Raw genomic sequence first — 17,106 nt, 5'->3', positions numbered from 1 at the left:
ACGGAGCCGGGAATCTCACATATGAAGATTGGAGAAAATGACACAGATAGTTCTTCATATGCATAATTTATATATGCATACTTTATCAAGATGTAAATATATTTATCAAGAGATATCTATTTGTTACAGTGTGAATATACTTTTTTTTATTATATGCACATACTGTTGTTTCAAGTACCAATAAACACATTTCAAGATAGCATGATCAAATATTGTGTATTTCCAAATTTTTAAGTACATAAAAAATACAATAGAAAGCTTGGTCACAGGGGCTTCATGGTCATATAACCCACCCTCGATTTTGCAAGGACATTTGTTTTCATATGAAGATTATGTGTTGCTAAGCTTGAAGAAAGAAATTCTGGAGCACGGAAATTAATTTTTAGAGTTCTATGTGCTACGAAACTTACATTTTTAATATTTAAATTCCTTACCTACATAATGTTCACACCATTTTCCAGGGCTTCCATCATGGCTGTGCATCATGGATTCACGTCACAGGTGCATGTCTACATATTCTTTTCTTCTTCTTATGATTGACTTGTGGAATGGGATAATTTACGATATGTTATTGTGATGTATTGGCGGGTTGGACATTTCAGACATTACAATTGATTTGTGATACTCAGCATAGTGCACATTTTTTTTGGCAACTGCAGGCCATAAAGGGGAGGGTTGTATTTTCTGAATGACTTGTGGGATGGGATAATTTGCGACTTCTTATATTTATGATGGAACGGAAGAAGAGGGTAGTATTCTGTGGAAAAGGACAACAAAGACTATTACTTCTCTTTTGGACTTTGAAATTTAATTTCGACCCGCAATTCAGTGACTGGCCTTGGAAGAAAGAGATAAGTTAACTTCTGAGGTTAAATTTTAGCCTTAATTTTTTTTTTACCTTCATGTGTCAGTGCGGAAAATAGTGTTAGGGGCAGGTGGTTCTGCCAGTTTCTAACATGCCTTCCAAAAGAACTCTATAGAGACAGGGAGGTAGCTGGAGGGGAGCGGAGGCGTTGCCGCGATAGAGGTTGCAGGCGGCAGGTTAATTACCCCACGGGTGGAGCCCGGAATCGGCGGGAAATTTTGACAGCAATTTTCATGACATTTAGTACAGGTGCTACGATACTAACATGGCTGCAAGTAAACTTCCACTTCTCAACTTCAAACGGCTATATCTCAACTATAAATGGCTGTACAGTACTGAATACTTCTTTCCGAGCTCCAGAATTTCTTTCATCACACTTAGCAACACATAATGTTCATAAGAAAAAACAATTCCTTGCGAAATTGAGGGTGGGTTAGATGACCACGGATCCAGTTTCCCTAATGTGCTAGTAATTAAACACTAATTATATTAATTATAAAAAAATAGGAAAATAACACAACTACAGTTTGACCAAAGTCACAGTGCTGGTATAGTACCTTTCTCTAGGCAACTTTCTTCACTTTTAAAAACCATTTAGGCAATGTATACCGGTTTTATTCATAAAATAAATTAGATTTGTCAGTCTTACTGCCATATTCAGCTTCTTCTACAGCTTCTTATAGCTTGGCATATTCACCTATATTACCAACTTCTTCTACGCTTTCCCCTGTATCTCATTCATGTTCACTAATCTCATATTCATTATCAGCACCACCGAAATCCATCAATATCTGTTAGGGAATCATTCAAGATTGCAAGGATGTATTTTTCATTCACAATCCTCGATTTAGCTTGGGCGATGTAAAAATCATGTTAACACAAAAAGTAACACTAATGACACACCTGGGTCATGGGGACCCAATGTTAGTTGCTTTTGGCATATTTAGTACCCTCACAACGTTAACCACTCCACTGGCTCAAAAAGAACAAAGGGCTAGGAGACTACTGAGCCAGTCACGTCATTGCTGTCAATCACTTCGTAATGAAAGGCAAAATAAATTACCATGAGGTCCCTAGGACCCAGGTGTGTCGACTAGGGGTTAAAAAAAAGAGAGAGATCAAGAAATAACCTTTGACATTGATACGAATGAGTGTTTATAAATCAAGACAAGATCAAGACTAAGACTAACACAAACATTAACAACTCAGTATGAAACCAAGAATAATGAAAAACTTATCACATGTGGGACAAGACTCTATCAACTATGATTTAAATCTACTCTCGTTAACATCCCCACATCCAATTGTTATTTTTCATTTTGAGAAAGAAGCTGAGAACAAGGAGAAAAATAGACCTACTTAAAAACAATTATGCAAGATAACATGACAAAAGCTAAAATTTTGTCTTAAGCACATTTGATGTGCAAATATGCTATTCACAGATGGACTTAAGACTTTAAAAATGGGATCTGAAGTAGTTCATGAAGAATGTGTGTGTCGGTGGGAGGGAAGAAAAAAAATATAAAATATTGTAAAGAACATTCCCCCAGCTTTTCTTGAAGGCATGAGGAAACATCCCCCCACCTAATATTTCAATTTTAAAGCTGATCTGAGCCACTGAACTAAGTCCCCACCAGCTTTTGTGGCTATATTTAAGCACTGTGGTTGGGCAAAGATTTATGTTCAAATAAATCCACCTAAATACCTCATACAGTTTCTGCCATATGTGTTAAAAACACTGTACTTCCAATACAATTAACCCCATGAAACTGCAAACTAGTAAAGGGACGAAAAGTTTTGCTCACAGTACAAATTCAATCACTAGTTAAAAGATACTTGAAAGAGAGAAAATTAAAGTTTTGCATTCACAAAAAGATTTCAATTTTTAACTATGAAGATGTAAAAATATAAATTTCGACAGCAAATGTGGATGATGCTTTTAGTGTGGCAACAAAATCAGTATTGACAGAGACTTATTTATGTGTATGTGGGCATGCTAGTGAGTATGTTTTGTGCATAAGAAACATCGTTTGGGTTTTGAGTTTTTCAAGTAAATTTTACACACAGATAGACTAATTGGGACTGGACCTACAGTTTAGAATGGGACCTGAAATACTATGTGACTCCACTGGGTATCGAATCTAGGATTCCTTGATTATAAGGTGACAACGTTACCTCTATGCCATTGGAGAGGTCCATAAGAGATATTGTGCATACAACTTCCTGATAGTGTTAAGGTTAAGCCTGTCTCCTTGAAATCAAAGAACTAATTGCCAGTGGGTGCACATCCCGGCAGCTCAGATCACACTAAAAACTGCAGTCCAGTCGTGATTAGCCTAATTAAACAAATATCATGTAAAACAATTATAAAATGAACACAAAAAATTTTCACAAACCTGATGTTCCAAGTTGTCGCATGTTTTTGGGCTTTCTCTGTTAGTCCTTGCTTTTCCAACTGGAAACATGTCTGCAAGTTTAAAATGCAATGGAATATCAGAGGTCTTTTATTTTAGACTAAATTTAGTAAAATTTTACACTAATAGTGAAGATGAAGTAATTGCAGTGAGAAAATTACAAGAAACGTAATAAGACTTGCAGATAAGAGTGAATAAAGAGGAATATACAGTAAATAAGAAAACACTATGCACAGGTTTGGGCTAAAGTATACTTTAGAAAATTGAAGAAAAAGTACAAATAGGTAATAACACCAAGAAAACCATTCCATTCTCCCTAGCTCTCAACTCATCCCCCTCCTCCTGCCAAATTTATAACCTAGGCCTGCACCAAGCCCTAATCAACGGTGACTATCCTTCCACCCTCATCAACAAACAAATCACCAGAGCCACCTCCCACACCTGCACCAAAAAACAACCCAAAACAAACCTTCTTCTGATCACCCGATACCACCCTCACTTATGAAAATAAAACATATACTCCACTCCCTTATTCCCAGCCTTCACAATGATCCTGACACTAGAGATATATTTCGGGACAAACTATGGGTTGTCTTCCAGCGTCATTCCCCAAACCTCAAAAACATATTGGTCCAAAATACACCAAGCCCTCACACTTCACACCCTGCAGCCCAAAGGTGCAACAAACCAAGGTGCAAGACCTGCCCTATATTCATCACCTCCCCATCCCTCCAGATTCATGCCACCACTGATGAGTTCACCCTTCACACAATAGCCTGGTGCAAATTCTCAGAAATGTGGCTGTAAAAAGTGTAGGAAGCATTTTTGAGGAAAAGCAGACAAACAACATTTTCTGAATGTAATTGATGTGCTGATTCTGAATATTTTGTTTGCCACTCTCGATTTTGATGTTATGTGCTTCAAATCGCTAAAAGACAAAATGGCGGCCATACGAAATGATCTCCAAATAACTTTTGAAGGAACAGAAACAAAATAGTGATCTTGATATCAAACATTATGTTTTTGGGTATGCTGAATCCCAATATTATGTTTTGAAATCTGAAATTTTAAGCTATGTGCTCCAAATCGCTAAAAAACAAAATGGCGGCCATACGAAATGAGCTCCAAATAACTTTTGAGGGAGCAGTAAGAAAATAGTGATCTTGGTGTCAAACATTATGTTTTTGGGCATGCTGAATCCAAATATTATGTTTTCCAATCTGAAATTTTAAGCTATGTGCTCCAAATTGCTAAAAAACAACATGGCGGCCATACGAAATGAGCTCCAAATAACTTTTGAGGGAGCAGAAAGAAAATAGTGATCTTGGTGTCAAACATTATGTTTTTAGGCATGCTGAATCCAAATATTATGTTTTCCAATCTGAAATTTTAAGCTATGTGCTCCAAATCGCTCAAACACAAAATGGCGGCTATACGAAATGAGCTCCAAATAACTTTTGAGGGACCAGAAATAAAATAGTGATCTTGGTGTCAAACATTATGTTTTTGGGTATGCTGAATCCGAATATTATATTTTCCAATCTGACATGTTTGAAAATTGTTGTAGTTTTTTTCCTCTTTTTTAAACAAAAGAACCACAAGAATGACTAAACCTATGATACATTTTTTTCTTTTTTACTTTATTTCAGAATGATAGAAACATAGAACCATGGATCCACTTATAAATTTGAAAATACCTGCACCTGTGAGGCATCATCTTAAGATGTTTCTTATCAGTTCCTTCAGAACATTGTGACAAACAAAGGATTTAGCTACTTCAGATATTCAAGATACTCTCCTCAAACCTTGTTGTTTCTATGGGAAGAAGCTTTAAGAGGATTGATGTCACCTTTGATAGGTATAATGCAACTTGAATCAAGGCTGGAACAAAGGGATAGGCGCTTGAAACATGCCCATTTAGAAAGCAGAGTAATAGAAAATGGATCCGTGCCAATCCCCAACAAATTCAGTGACTTTCTTGCTAACTCTGATAATAAAAAAGATTTGGCCTGTTTTCTCTCTAATCATTTGATCAACAATGCTCCTGAAGACAAAATATTTGTCGTTTCCAGTGGATTTCACAAGGAGGATGACGTACGAACAAACAATCGTGATTTGTCTATTGAAGGATTGCAGGCAAACCACGAAGTGTATAGTGCAGGAGGCCTTAGAAAGATCGCTTTGCGGGCTTACAGCAGACGACAATATGGGGGTGTGTCTGCGAGAACCAAACAGGTCTGCGAATGAGCGAGCCCGGTTGCCACAGCTAGCTCGCTGCACCCTTCTGGAAGGGTGAGTGACCTCTGCCTTTTGCTACCTCGGCCTGTTTGTTCAGCTGAGGAGCAGACGACACGAGAGTATCGGCAATAGTGTGCGATCGAATCTGCTGCTAGCCCGTGAAACGCTCTTTCTAAGGCCTCCTGCACTATAGTTCACTGTCTTAATTCTGGTGCTGATAACATTGCTGTCTCAGCACGTGATGCAGATGTATTAGTGTAATTGGTAGCGTTATTTCACAAGATTAGATGTACGAAATTGTGGTTGCGAGCAGGAACATAAAAAAAAAAAAAATTCCAGTACATGAAGTCAGGCAGAAGCTTTCATTTACGGATCCTGTCTTCGAAACTCTCATCCCATTCCACGCCATAACAGCACACAGCACACAAGGCAGAGAAGTTCATATGCAAGTTGTATGGTGTACCGAATGCAAGCAGCTGTGATGAAGCCAGAGTAAAGCTGTTCAGCAAAGGAAAAACACCACAAGCACTGCCCCCCCCCCCCCCACTACTGATGCTCTACGTTTACATGTACAACGGGCCCACTATCAAGCCATGGTGTGGAGGCAGTCGGGCATACCAAAACCTGTGTTACCACCACCTACTATCTTGGGATGGAAAATGGTTGATGGACAGCTCGTTACAAAACTTCAATCGCTGCCACCAATTCCACAACCCTGCTACGACATTGTCACCTGTGGATGTTTGGGTGGCTGTATATCCGCTACATCTTCCTGCAGGAAAGGCCAGCTTGTATGTACTGCAGCATGCAAATGTGCAGATACTGGCACTAAGGAGTGCATGAATATTCGTGACTAGAAAAATGTTATACTATTTTTGTAGGCAAAATAAGGTTGAATAAGGATAACGTGCAGATTTATCATACACTGGTACTGTTAATATTTCAATATGGTATTATGTTTTGAATAATATTATTATTTTGCATCTTTACTTCAGAAATGTTCTATCCTTTCTTTCCGTATTAAAAAAGTACTGTTACACTGTTTTATTCCTAGTTCAAAAGTATGGATACGAAACATTGCATGGATGCATGTAGCCACCATTTTGTTTTTTAGCGATTTGAAACAAACATTCAGATTAGAAATTTCAGATTAGAAAACATAATATTTGGATTCAGCATACCCAAAAACATAATGTTTGACACCAAGATCAATATTTTCTTTCTGCTCCTTCAAAAGTTAATAGGAACTCATTTCGTATGGCCGCCATTTTGTTTTTTAGCGATTTGGAGCACATAACTTAAAATTTCAGATTGGAAAACATAATATTTGGATTCAGCATACCCAAAAACATTATGTTTGGCACCGTGATTCCATTCTCCCTGGTCCTCAGGGGACAGTGCCTCAAAACTTCACCCACCTCCCATCAGAATTACAACCTCCGCATACACCAAGCCCTTGACATCCCTCCACCCTGGTCACCAAACAAATATCCCAAGCTGCCTTTTACACCACCACCAACTCTCCCGTACTTGTCCCCCAATATCACTCGCACCTCATCAAAATCAGACACACACTCTACTCCCTCCTTTCCATTCTCCACAGTGATCCTGAAAAAAGAAACATCTTTCCCGACAAGCCAGAGTTGTTTTCAAATGCTCCTCCAACCTTCAAAACATCCTGGTCTACAACAATCAGTCTCCACACAACCAACATCCCCCTGCCCACCAATGCTACCATCCTAGGTGCAAAACCTGTCCCATCTTCATCACCTCTCACACCCACCATGTTCACACTGCCACTGGCAAATTCACCCTCCATTCCAAAGGAAGCTGCCACACCTGAAACCTTATCTTCATCCTCACCTACAACATCTGTGATTACGTTTACCTGGGGGAAACATCAACTGCCCTCAATCTCAGAATCAAAAACCACCGCTCCTCCATCCACAACCTGGACTTCACTCTCACCCTCCATACCAACATCCCTTTTAACGACTGCTTCCAGGTAGCGATAATCCATCTTTTACCCCAATCTGCCAACACCTCAGTTAGCAAAAGATGGGAGAGGCCATGATTGCAACTACACCACCTGGCCTGCACAAGGCCACCCAGTAACTTCCCCACAACATTTCAATAATAAATATTATTAGTATTTCAATCTGTGGTTGAACAGCAGAATAAATTTGAATAAATTTGTGCTTTCCAAGGTACTATGTTACTATCATATATCAGCAGAAAGACAGCCTATCTAATGTCTTAGGAATCAGCAAAAAACAGGAACTTTTTCCATTTCCTTGACGACATATATTACTGACAATTAAAACAGTAGGATTTTTAACCTATTGATAGTGGCTTCCTTCAAAATCTTCACAACTAGAGCTAATTGACCTTGTCAGATCCATTATTAAAATTCAGCTACTTTGGTTTCAGAAGGATTTTTGGCTGTTGAATAGCATCATATTATCCTTAAAGCAAGAGTTAAAATAACCAGTGGGCTAAGTGAAGAACTGAAAATAGAAACTAGTCAAGCAAGGCAATCCTCTATCTGCAATGTTGTTTAATAGACTCTGTATTGAAACAGATGGAAGTAATAGGAAATATACTGACTAGAGTATCACATATGTCAATGATATCATTTTAACAGCAGGGACAAAAAAAACATTAATAGAAAAATTTAATCCACTGAAAAGTGAAGCTTTCCAAATAGGTCTCATAATTGACATGCATGAAATGAAATATCTTAGATGTGTAATAGGTAAAAATAGATTAGAAGAACTAATTGAAAACAAAGAAGGAAGAGAGCAATTGAGATCTTTCAAATATCTTGGATCAGTAGTAAAGGAACACAACTAAAGAAGAAATTAATAATATCTAAATCAGCTAATTTGAGACTTTATCATACCAAAATAAAACCTGTAGTAAGATGTTTATGTGAAACCTGTAGACTCAAAGACATTTGCAAACAGAAACTCTTAATACTTGTAAGGAAAATCTTAAGAAGAATATGTGGACATCTCAAAGAACCTGATGGCACTTGGTGAATACAAACTAATGAAGAACTGAACAAAATAATAAAGAAATCCATAAATGGAAACCACTTAGAACACGAACATAAGGTAAGCCTAAGAAACAATGGGAAAGTGAAATAATTAAAGATTTGAAAGATATTAAAGAAGAAAATTGAATGTGTAACTCTATTCCTTGCTTGCAAAAGAATATGAATCAGTTTGTGTGCTAGTTGATAGTCGTTTCTTTCCTTTTTGGGGGAAGTGATATGTAACAGCTCATGTGACTGTGGGAAGGGAAGTCATTCATGTTGGGTGCAGAGCTCTCTCTTTTACTCTGACAGCAGTTGGGTTTGGCTCATGCAATTTACCTTGAACTGGTGGAATCGGTCTTCGGAAGTAATTGTCTGTACTGGCAGTATTGATATATTTAGTTTAATTTAATGATACATTTATTTATCTTACATGAGTTAGTTAAGTAGTTTTGTTTGAGCACTATTTGTTCATTGTATGTTAATGCTATCATTATGCAGACAGTTATTTCAGATTATCTGATATCCTCTAGTCCTGTCCATTTGCATTCACTTAGATTTAGTTTCCCTATTCCAAATTGCTGATTAATAAGATATTTTCCATTTAAGAACAATATTGAAAATTGAACCAACCATAAAATGCAATTAGAAACACAATCTGATTCTGGTACATTTGTTTTGGCCTATTTAAAGTATGCTTATATTTGGAACAAGAAAGATTAATGTTAATCTGATATATATATATATATGTGATATGATACACAAGATTTGTTGTTGGAAAATTTTCTATTGTTGAAAGTTAAAATGTTATATAACTAAAAGTTCTCTTTGTTGTGTTTCAGCAATAAACTATCAAAAATAACATTTGTTTTCATACGTCCCATTAATGGCCTTTGACTCTGCTAAAATGTTTTAATAGTAAGGTAGGCAATCTGTCAATCAATCAATAAATATAATTGTAGAGGACTCATTTTGTAGACCAAATCGAAATTATAATGAGAAAATACTGAGGTTGTTGACAAATGAAGAGCATCTAGGATAGGAAAAAAATGATGAGATGTGGTTGATTTAATTGATTGAGTTAGTGTCTTAAGTCCACTTTATGCACAGTAAGGCTCTTTGGGACTGAACCTACAGTTTAAAGTGAGATCCAAACCACTATGTGCTTCCACTGGGTATAAAACCCAGAACCCCTTGATTGCAAGGCAACAGCACCACCACTGCGTCATCTGGGAGGCCCCTACAAGATGTCGTTGAGATGGGCAAAATATTCAATACTTAAGTTGTAGTGCATAAAAAAGGAGAAATTATAATTACGTTGGGTTTGAAAAATGCCATGTCCATGTAAGATATTGGGGAATATTAAGGTAATGAAACTTGACACAACCATTCTGCGCATGCATGCTTGATAGAGAAATGATATTTTCATTCAAAAAATACAAATCTGCAGAATTGCAAAGAAAACTGAACTATAATGTAGAAAACATAAATGGATATCATGTATAAATGTAAAATACAAAAGCAAATATGATCCGCACTAGAGATGTAGTCAGCATTCATGTAGTTTGGTACGAGCATTAACCATGTGGTGAGGAGTTGTGTCTATGATGCATATGGAAGCAAGGAAGACAAAAACATTTGGAGAGCAAGAAAAGTTCATATCAACTGAAGCAATCCAATGTAACTACTTTAATCTGTTCAAAATATATAAATAAATAAATATCAGTGACATTAATATGAATGTCCTAACCTACTCTCAAAAGTACATAACAGCAACATTAATTGAAATGGCAGGTTATTGGCAAAATACAAAACTACTCGTCATATTTTAAAATATTTTCTTAGGCTATTGACCAGTTGAATTCCACAACTCACTTGATTGATAGCCCAAAAGAATCTTTTCATCATTCATCACCAGGAAAGCTTCAAGACTTACTTCAGCTCATCACATCATGATATGACCTTGCAACACACTCAAAATGTTGCACAGATGACCACACTAGTTTGCATACCAGGCAACAGCTAAACTGGTTGTTTACAGGGAAAAACAAATGTGAACATACATTGCTTAGGCATTAACACAGTGGCTGATCTACTTATGATTAAAACAAATTGCAAGATATCCATTTCTAGCTATCTTTTTATTATTTTAATTACCTGTGCTCCCTCTTGCATTTAGTTGTGATGACAATGAGAATGAATAATGGATAATGAACAGATGACATTTATGATGGGACAAGCACCATGATATACCCATGCCTTGACCAGGATTCGAAACTGGGACATTTTGTTTCAAAATATGTGGCATTGATCACTCTGCTATGGATGCCAGCATCCACAAAATATATACTGGCAGCTACATTGACTACAGATAGCAGAAGAAAACCTTGGTGGTTGTAGTAGCAATTGCCAACTTGTATGATAGGAAGTATCTTCAATGGTCCAGCTACCTCACTTTGTTTCCGGATTAGCCTTTATGTGCATAAACAACAAATCAATCGAACTACCTCACTTTGCTCTAATGTTGAGCACTCATGGAAGCACCCAATAATATTTTGGTAGTTTTAAGTATCTAGTGGATGTTCCCTGCCTTCCAGTGGAAGTCCTGTGGTTAGACAGGATGGTGTTGTGTATCACTTGAAATATTTTATGTTTAGTGATGATGTGTATCAAATAGAAAAACCTTACAATATACTTAATTCTTACTGATATAGTCTGAATTTATTTTCTTTTAAAACTGAAAATGCTACTTAATTTAGGCATGAGTTTACAATACCGGACCACTCTCCAATTTCTATAAAATTTCGCCTACTTACTAATTTCGATGTCCTGATGACGTATCTGTAGTTCATATTTGGCGGTCACTTGTTAAAACTGTACATTTACGTGTACAACTTGTAAAATAACCTTGCGATTTACCACGGTGATTGTCCATACACAGCAATTCGGAACCATCTTTCTTTCGCAATTAATTACCTAATGGTCTTCCTTTACGCACAACAATCTTGTTGACGACAGACGAGGAATGCCTACGAGGTTAGGTTAGGCCTGTTAGGTTAGGTTCCATTAGCATAAATACAAAGAAAAATTAATATTTTAGCTAAGAGAACTATACCTTATCTTGCCTGTTGATTTCTTCATGTTGGGAAAATGGCGTCTTCCGTGGAGCTATTGTTCTTATGGTAGGGTTACGTTACGTTAAGAAAACATAGTTTATTTCATTTTTCTCTCGATTTCCATACTTGACCGCCAATTATTACATGCAGATTCGTGATTAGGAGTTCACAATTAGTGAGTAGGCGAAATTTCATAGAAATTGGAGAGTGGTCCGGTATTGTAAACTCGTTCCTTAATTTATAACAAATTGCAAATACGAAAATGAAAAATAACATTTTATGTCCATTATACATGGGTAGTTTTTCTTATTAATAAATGTATAATTTGGTCATTTCGATTGATGCATGGGACTGGACCTACAGTATGAGGTCTAGTCTGAACCACTATGTGCCGAACCCTTATATAACACACCCTGCACACTGATTTTGCGGGAAGGCAGCTGTAGCTACTTTTACATGCATCGTTAAAAAAAGATTACGGAAATTTTACGAATAAGTTCATGTTCTGTGACTTCTCACATAAAACTACAATTTTTGTAATTTTGAAAACTGTGGGACCATTAATTCTCTTCATTTTGTGGATGACAATTCACCTCTATTTTATACCATATATTTTTAAAGATTTGATACAGTTTTTACTTTTGGTTATTCAATTTGAATACTAAGCAGGTGAACCTTATTTCTGTAGAAACAAAGAAAATAACGAGCTTCCTTGTTTTTGTTTTCTTTAACTTGAAATGAGACGCCAAATTATTGACAGGGGAGGTCGATGGTCCAATATGAACCTTCCCCTCCTGACGGCAGTGACCTCCAGGTCTTGCTTCATGAAGTGTTCTCACGAGCATAATGACATTTCATCATCTGGCCTTCACATTAGATAATTTCAGAATCATGAGATAAAATGCATTTACCATAGGAAGGAATCGAGAAATAGGACGTCGACATACACAATCGCAGCCCGATGAACTACTTTACTTATATTTATATATATATATATACAGGGAGGTTATTGCAGCATGCCACCGCAAAAGCGTCGGCCGCTTACCGGTCTTGTCATGCATCAGGTGCCGGCAAATTGCGTAACAGATAGCCCGTTACACAAACCGCTTGTTTTGTAATGTTTCCACTTTTCACAATTATAGTTACAATTACAACTTAAATAAGCACGTACCTTGCCGCAAGGATGCTGGAAAAGGTGTCCTCTAAAATACAAATATTTCTGGCACTTTATTTCTGCCCATATCGCTTCTGACAGCAATGACTCATCCAACATAAAGGATTCAATTTTTCATTCTTGTCTTGCCTTCGAATAAACAAAACCGTGACTCTTATTTTGCAGATAACACAAGATTAATCCTTTTGAACACTAGAGTCAGTGGCGTGCCCAAGATTTTCGAGGGGGGAGGTTACGTATACATTATTATGCAAAACGAAAGCGCAGATAAACGAATTATTTAACAGTGTCACTTAATTTTAACGTGTGAATATTTTTGAAGTAAAGTAGCGATCATACACTGTGTGCGTTTTTCTTTCTGAGAGCGCCATTTGAAATAAGCACTTTTCCCCTTTTGCTACTATGGGATAAACTGAATATAAAAGGCTATAACTGCTCAACAACTGCATCTTTTTAAGAAATTTAAATTCTAAATGTAAGAATGAACAAAAAGCAACATTTTATGTAAATTCCGACAATTGTGAGTCCAGGGGGAAACGGGTGCCAAATCCCAAAGTTCTATTTTCCCCGTAATTACGCAAAATTTCTGAACGTCATAATTTCCATATTTTTTTTTTTTTCAAAGTTGCGGCAGGAGCATTACATATCCTCATAGAGTAGTCTTTTGTTGTGTTTCCTCAAAATTTGGTCCATCCAGTGTCTATAGAGCCGACGCTAGAAGCGAAATTCCTCAGATGTCGCAAGAGCGTCAGCGGCTTATCGGAGTAGTGGTAAGCCGCGAGAAGCCTCTCGATACTACGCGAATGCGACAGCTGTCGGCTACCAGTTGTTTAGACGTGTTCACTTCGGTTTGCGTTTATCAGTACTCGTGTTGTTTATACTGTGTTATTGAGTTATTAGTTATGCCGCCAAACAAATATAGTCTTGAACAAAGAGTTTTTATGTACGATACTTACGTGAAAACGAACTCTTGCAGAAAAGTAGTCAGGCGATTCGCAAGAAAATTTCCTGGCAATCCTGTTCCGGACAGACATACTGTTTACAACCTCGTTAAAAGATTACGAGAGACAGGATCTCTTGAACCTAAGAAACGTGTTTCCAGACGACGTGTTCTTACGGAAGAAAAGCTAGACGAAATTGGTGAACGACTTGAACATACTCCAAAAAAATCCCTCCGTCGGCTTGCTCAGGAAACAGGCATTTCAAAATCCTCAGCACGAAATGCCACTAAATTACTTAGATTAAAACCCTACAAAATTACAGTGGTTCATGAATTGCAACCGCGCGATCACGCGACTAGAGTTCGATTCTGTAACTGGATGCTGGATAATATTGTTGCTGGCAGAGTAAATCCAGAATTAATCATATTTTCAGACGAAGCTTGGTTCGAATTGAATGGCCGAGTTATTTCAAAAAACAATCGCTATTGGAGCGCAGAAAAACCTGACCTTGTGCATGAAGTTCCGCTCCATCCTGCAAAAATTGGTGTGTGGTGTGGTTTGAATGCGCACAGAATAATAGGGCCTATTTTTTATGAAGGTACTATCAATGGTGAAAGGTATCGAAGAGACATACTACAACCTTTTTTTGAACAATTAACGGACATTGAATGCCAGCAGTCATTTTTTCAGCAGGACTCTGCTACTCCTCACACTGCTTATGAATCACTTAATTTTATTGCCGAGATTTTTGAGGACAGAATTATCAGTACTGAGTTGTGGCCCTCTCGTAGCCCCGATCTTACTCCTTGTGATTATTATTTATGGGGAACATTAAAAAACAAAGTGTATCAGAATAACCCGCGTACAATAGAGGATTTAAAAGAAAATATAAGAAGAGAAATTGCCAGAATCACACCTGAGGAGCTTATGGATGTTCAGAGGAATTTCATACGCAGATGCCGGAAATGTATTGGTGTTGAAGGAGGTCATTTTCAACATCATTTATAACACAGAAGGTTAGTGATCATCATTATTATTATTAGTTTTAAATATAATTTTACACTTTCGGTTTGCTTTATGCGCCGCGATGCTGTCTTCCCTTTCTGTCAACCGAGGATAAAGTAGAGATGTCTAAGAAAGATTAGATGTCTGAAATAAGGTTGTAATTGTAACTGTAATTGTGAAAAGTGGAAACATTACAAAACAAGCGGTTTCTGTTACGGACTATCTGTTACGCAATTTGGCGGCACCTGATGCATGACAAGGCCGGTAAGCGGCCGAAGCTCTCGCGGTGTCTAAGAAAGATTACATGTCAAAAATAAAGTGCCAGAAATATTTGTATTTTAGAGGACACCTTTTCCAGCATCCTTACGACAAGGTACGTGCTTATTTAAGTTGTAATTGTAACTATAATTGTGAAAAGTGGAAACATTACAAAACAAGCGGTTTGTGTAACGGGCTATCTGTTACGCAATTTGCCGGCACCTGATGCATGACAAGACCGGTAAGCGGCCGACGCTTTTGCGGTGGCATGCTGCAATAACCTCCCTGTACATGCGATGTTGAAGTGTATAAACGTGAAAGAAAAGTGTTATTCTCAATTGCATAGGAGGAATACAGCATTTTTGTCGCTTATTCCTTACTCATACATCAACTTTCCATGTAAAGCTCATTTCTTCCTCTCAAATTTTACCTGCCAAATATACAATATATTTCACGAGAATCAACACTTTGCAACGTAAATAACGATTATTCCAGATAACTTTCAATGCATGCAACGTTAATAGATAATATTTTAAAAACCAAGAGATAACTTGCTTACCTCACTCATATGTTCCTCATTGATTTTGTTACCATGGCAACGGACTGATTTAAGATTTGTGCTAATAATCGATTATATCGATTGTTTTCAGCATTTGTGCCTGCGCAGTTTGTCCAAACTCTGTTAAATTACAAAGGCGCGATAAGAAGATTTAAACATCGTTAAAGCGAATTGGGATTTAGAATTGCTTTTAAATACGACACTGAGAGATGATCTCTTTTCCACATGTGTAGAAAAAGTAATTTTCATCCTGTTTACCTTTGGTCCAAGAACCAAATGAAGTCCGGTAGGGCTGTTTCAGTCTTATGGGAGATTCGTTGACCTTAGTTAGTATTCTGTGTTTCAACAGTTCCTCGCGAACCGGCTGAAGTCAAATTCGTGTCCATATTCACGAACCTTTTCTTGTAATAAATTTTATTGCGAGAATGTGAGTAGAATACGTGTAATATTTACAAATAGCACCAGCAATGTACGTATTCTACAACTCTCTCATTTAAAAGTAAATAGAAAAGCGCGACAGCGATACAACTGCGCAGTGTTGCAACCCAGCGAGAGGGATAGCGGGAGGGATTTTCAAAACCAGCGAGAGGGATAGCGGGAGGGCTTTTCCATTCATTTGCTTGCAATACGTGTAATTAGTGACGCGTAATTGTTAATACGTAATTATGGATTCAGGTATGTGTTTTAAATTATTACATTAAAATATAAACATTTTCTCTTCAAATTAGAAACTAAGAAATCTTTCCATTCAAGAATGAAATATTTCCACTTCCTGACTGAAATATTTCCTCAAGGCGATTTCTGAAGAAGAGCCGAACATGTATCGACAGAATAAACATCAATCTACACAATTCAATTTTTTTGTCCAAAAATTTCTTTAATATCACGTATTTTGAACCCACAATCTTCAGATCACAGAATACTTCTTCGATAAGGAGGCCAATGTTCGCGCCGCGATTTCTCAAGAAGCGGTCAGCGACTCAATACGATACACACATGTATCGATAGAATAAACATTAATCTACCCAATTCATACTTTTGGTCCACCAATTTTCTTCAAAATCACGTTTTTTGAGCCCACAATCTTCAGATCACAGAATACTTCTTCGATAAGCAGGCCAATGTTCGCGCCGCGATTTCTCAAGAAGCGGTCAGCGACTCAACATGATACACACATGTATCGATAGAATAAAAATTAATCTACCCAATTCATATTTTTGGTCCACCTATTTTCTTCAAAATCACGTTTTTTGAACCCACAATCTTCAGATCACAGAATACTTCTTCGATAAGCAGGCCAATGTTCGCGCCGCGATTTCTCAAGAAGCGGTGAGCGACTCAACATGATACCCACATGTATCGATAGAATAAACATTAATCTACACAATTCATATTTTTGGTACACCAATTTTCTTCAAAATCACGTTTTTTGAGCCCACAATCTTCAGATCACAGAATACTTCTTCGATAAGCAGGCCAATATTCGCGCCACGATTTCT

The 17,106-nt window shown here is 37.3% G+C and overlaps 1 protein-coding gene across 2 annotated transcripts in view; it reads right to left on the bottom strand.

Annotated features, from left to right (window-relative positions):
- Nucleotides 1-15,661, bottom strand: part of LOC145984502 (uncharacterized) — a 105,617-nt gene extending 89,956 nt beyond the window's left edge. For both annotated transcript variants that reach the window (XM_083118156.1, XM_083118158.1), the window contains exons 1-2: nucleotides 15,608-15,661; nucleotides 3,262-3,332 (exon numbers count right to left, since the gene is read on the bottom strand). In XM_083118156.1, coding sequence (XP_082974282.1) covers nucleotides 3,262-3,330 — 69 coding nt within the window. In that variant the 5' untranslated portion in view covers nucleotides 3,331-3,332; nucleotides 15,608-15,661. The remainder of the gene's footprint in view (nucleotides 1-3,261; nucleotides 3,333-15,607) is intronic.
- Nucleotides 15,662-17,106: the final 1,445 nt, after the last annotated feature.

This window comes from Lepisma saccharinum, chromosome 2, assembly GCF_977018435.1.
Source record: "Lepisma saccharinum chromosome 2, izLepSacc3.1, whole genome shotgun sequence".
Classification (NCBI taxonomy): Eukaryota; Metazoa; Arthropoda; class Insecta; order Zygentoma; family Lepismatidae; genus Lepisma; species Lepisma saccharinum.
The sequence above is the reverse complement of the archived record's forward strand: the minus strand, read 5'-3'. Positions and strand labels throughout refer to the sequence as shown.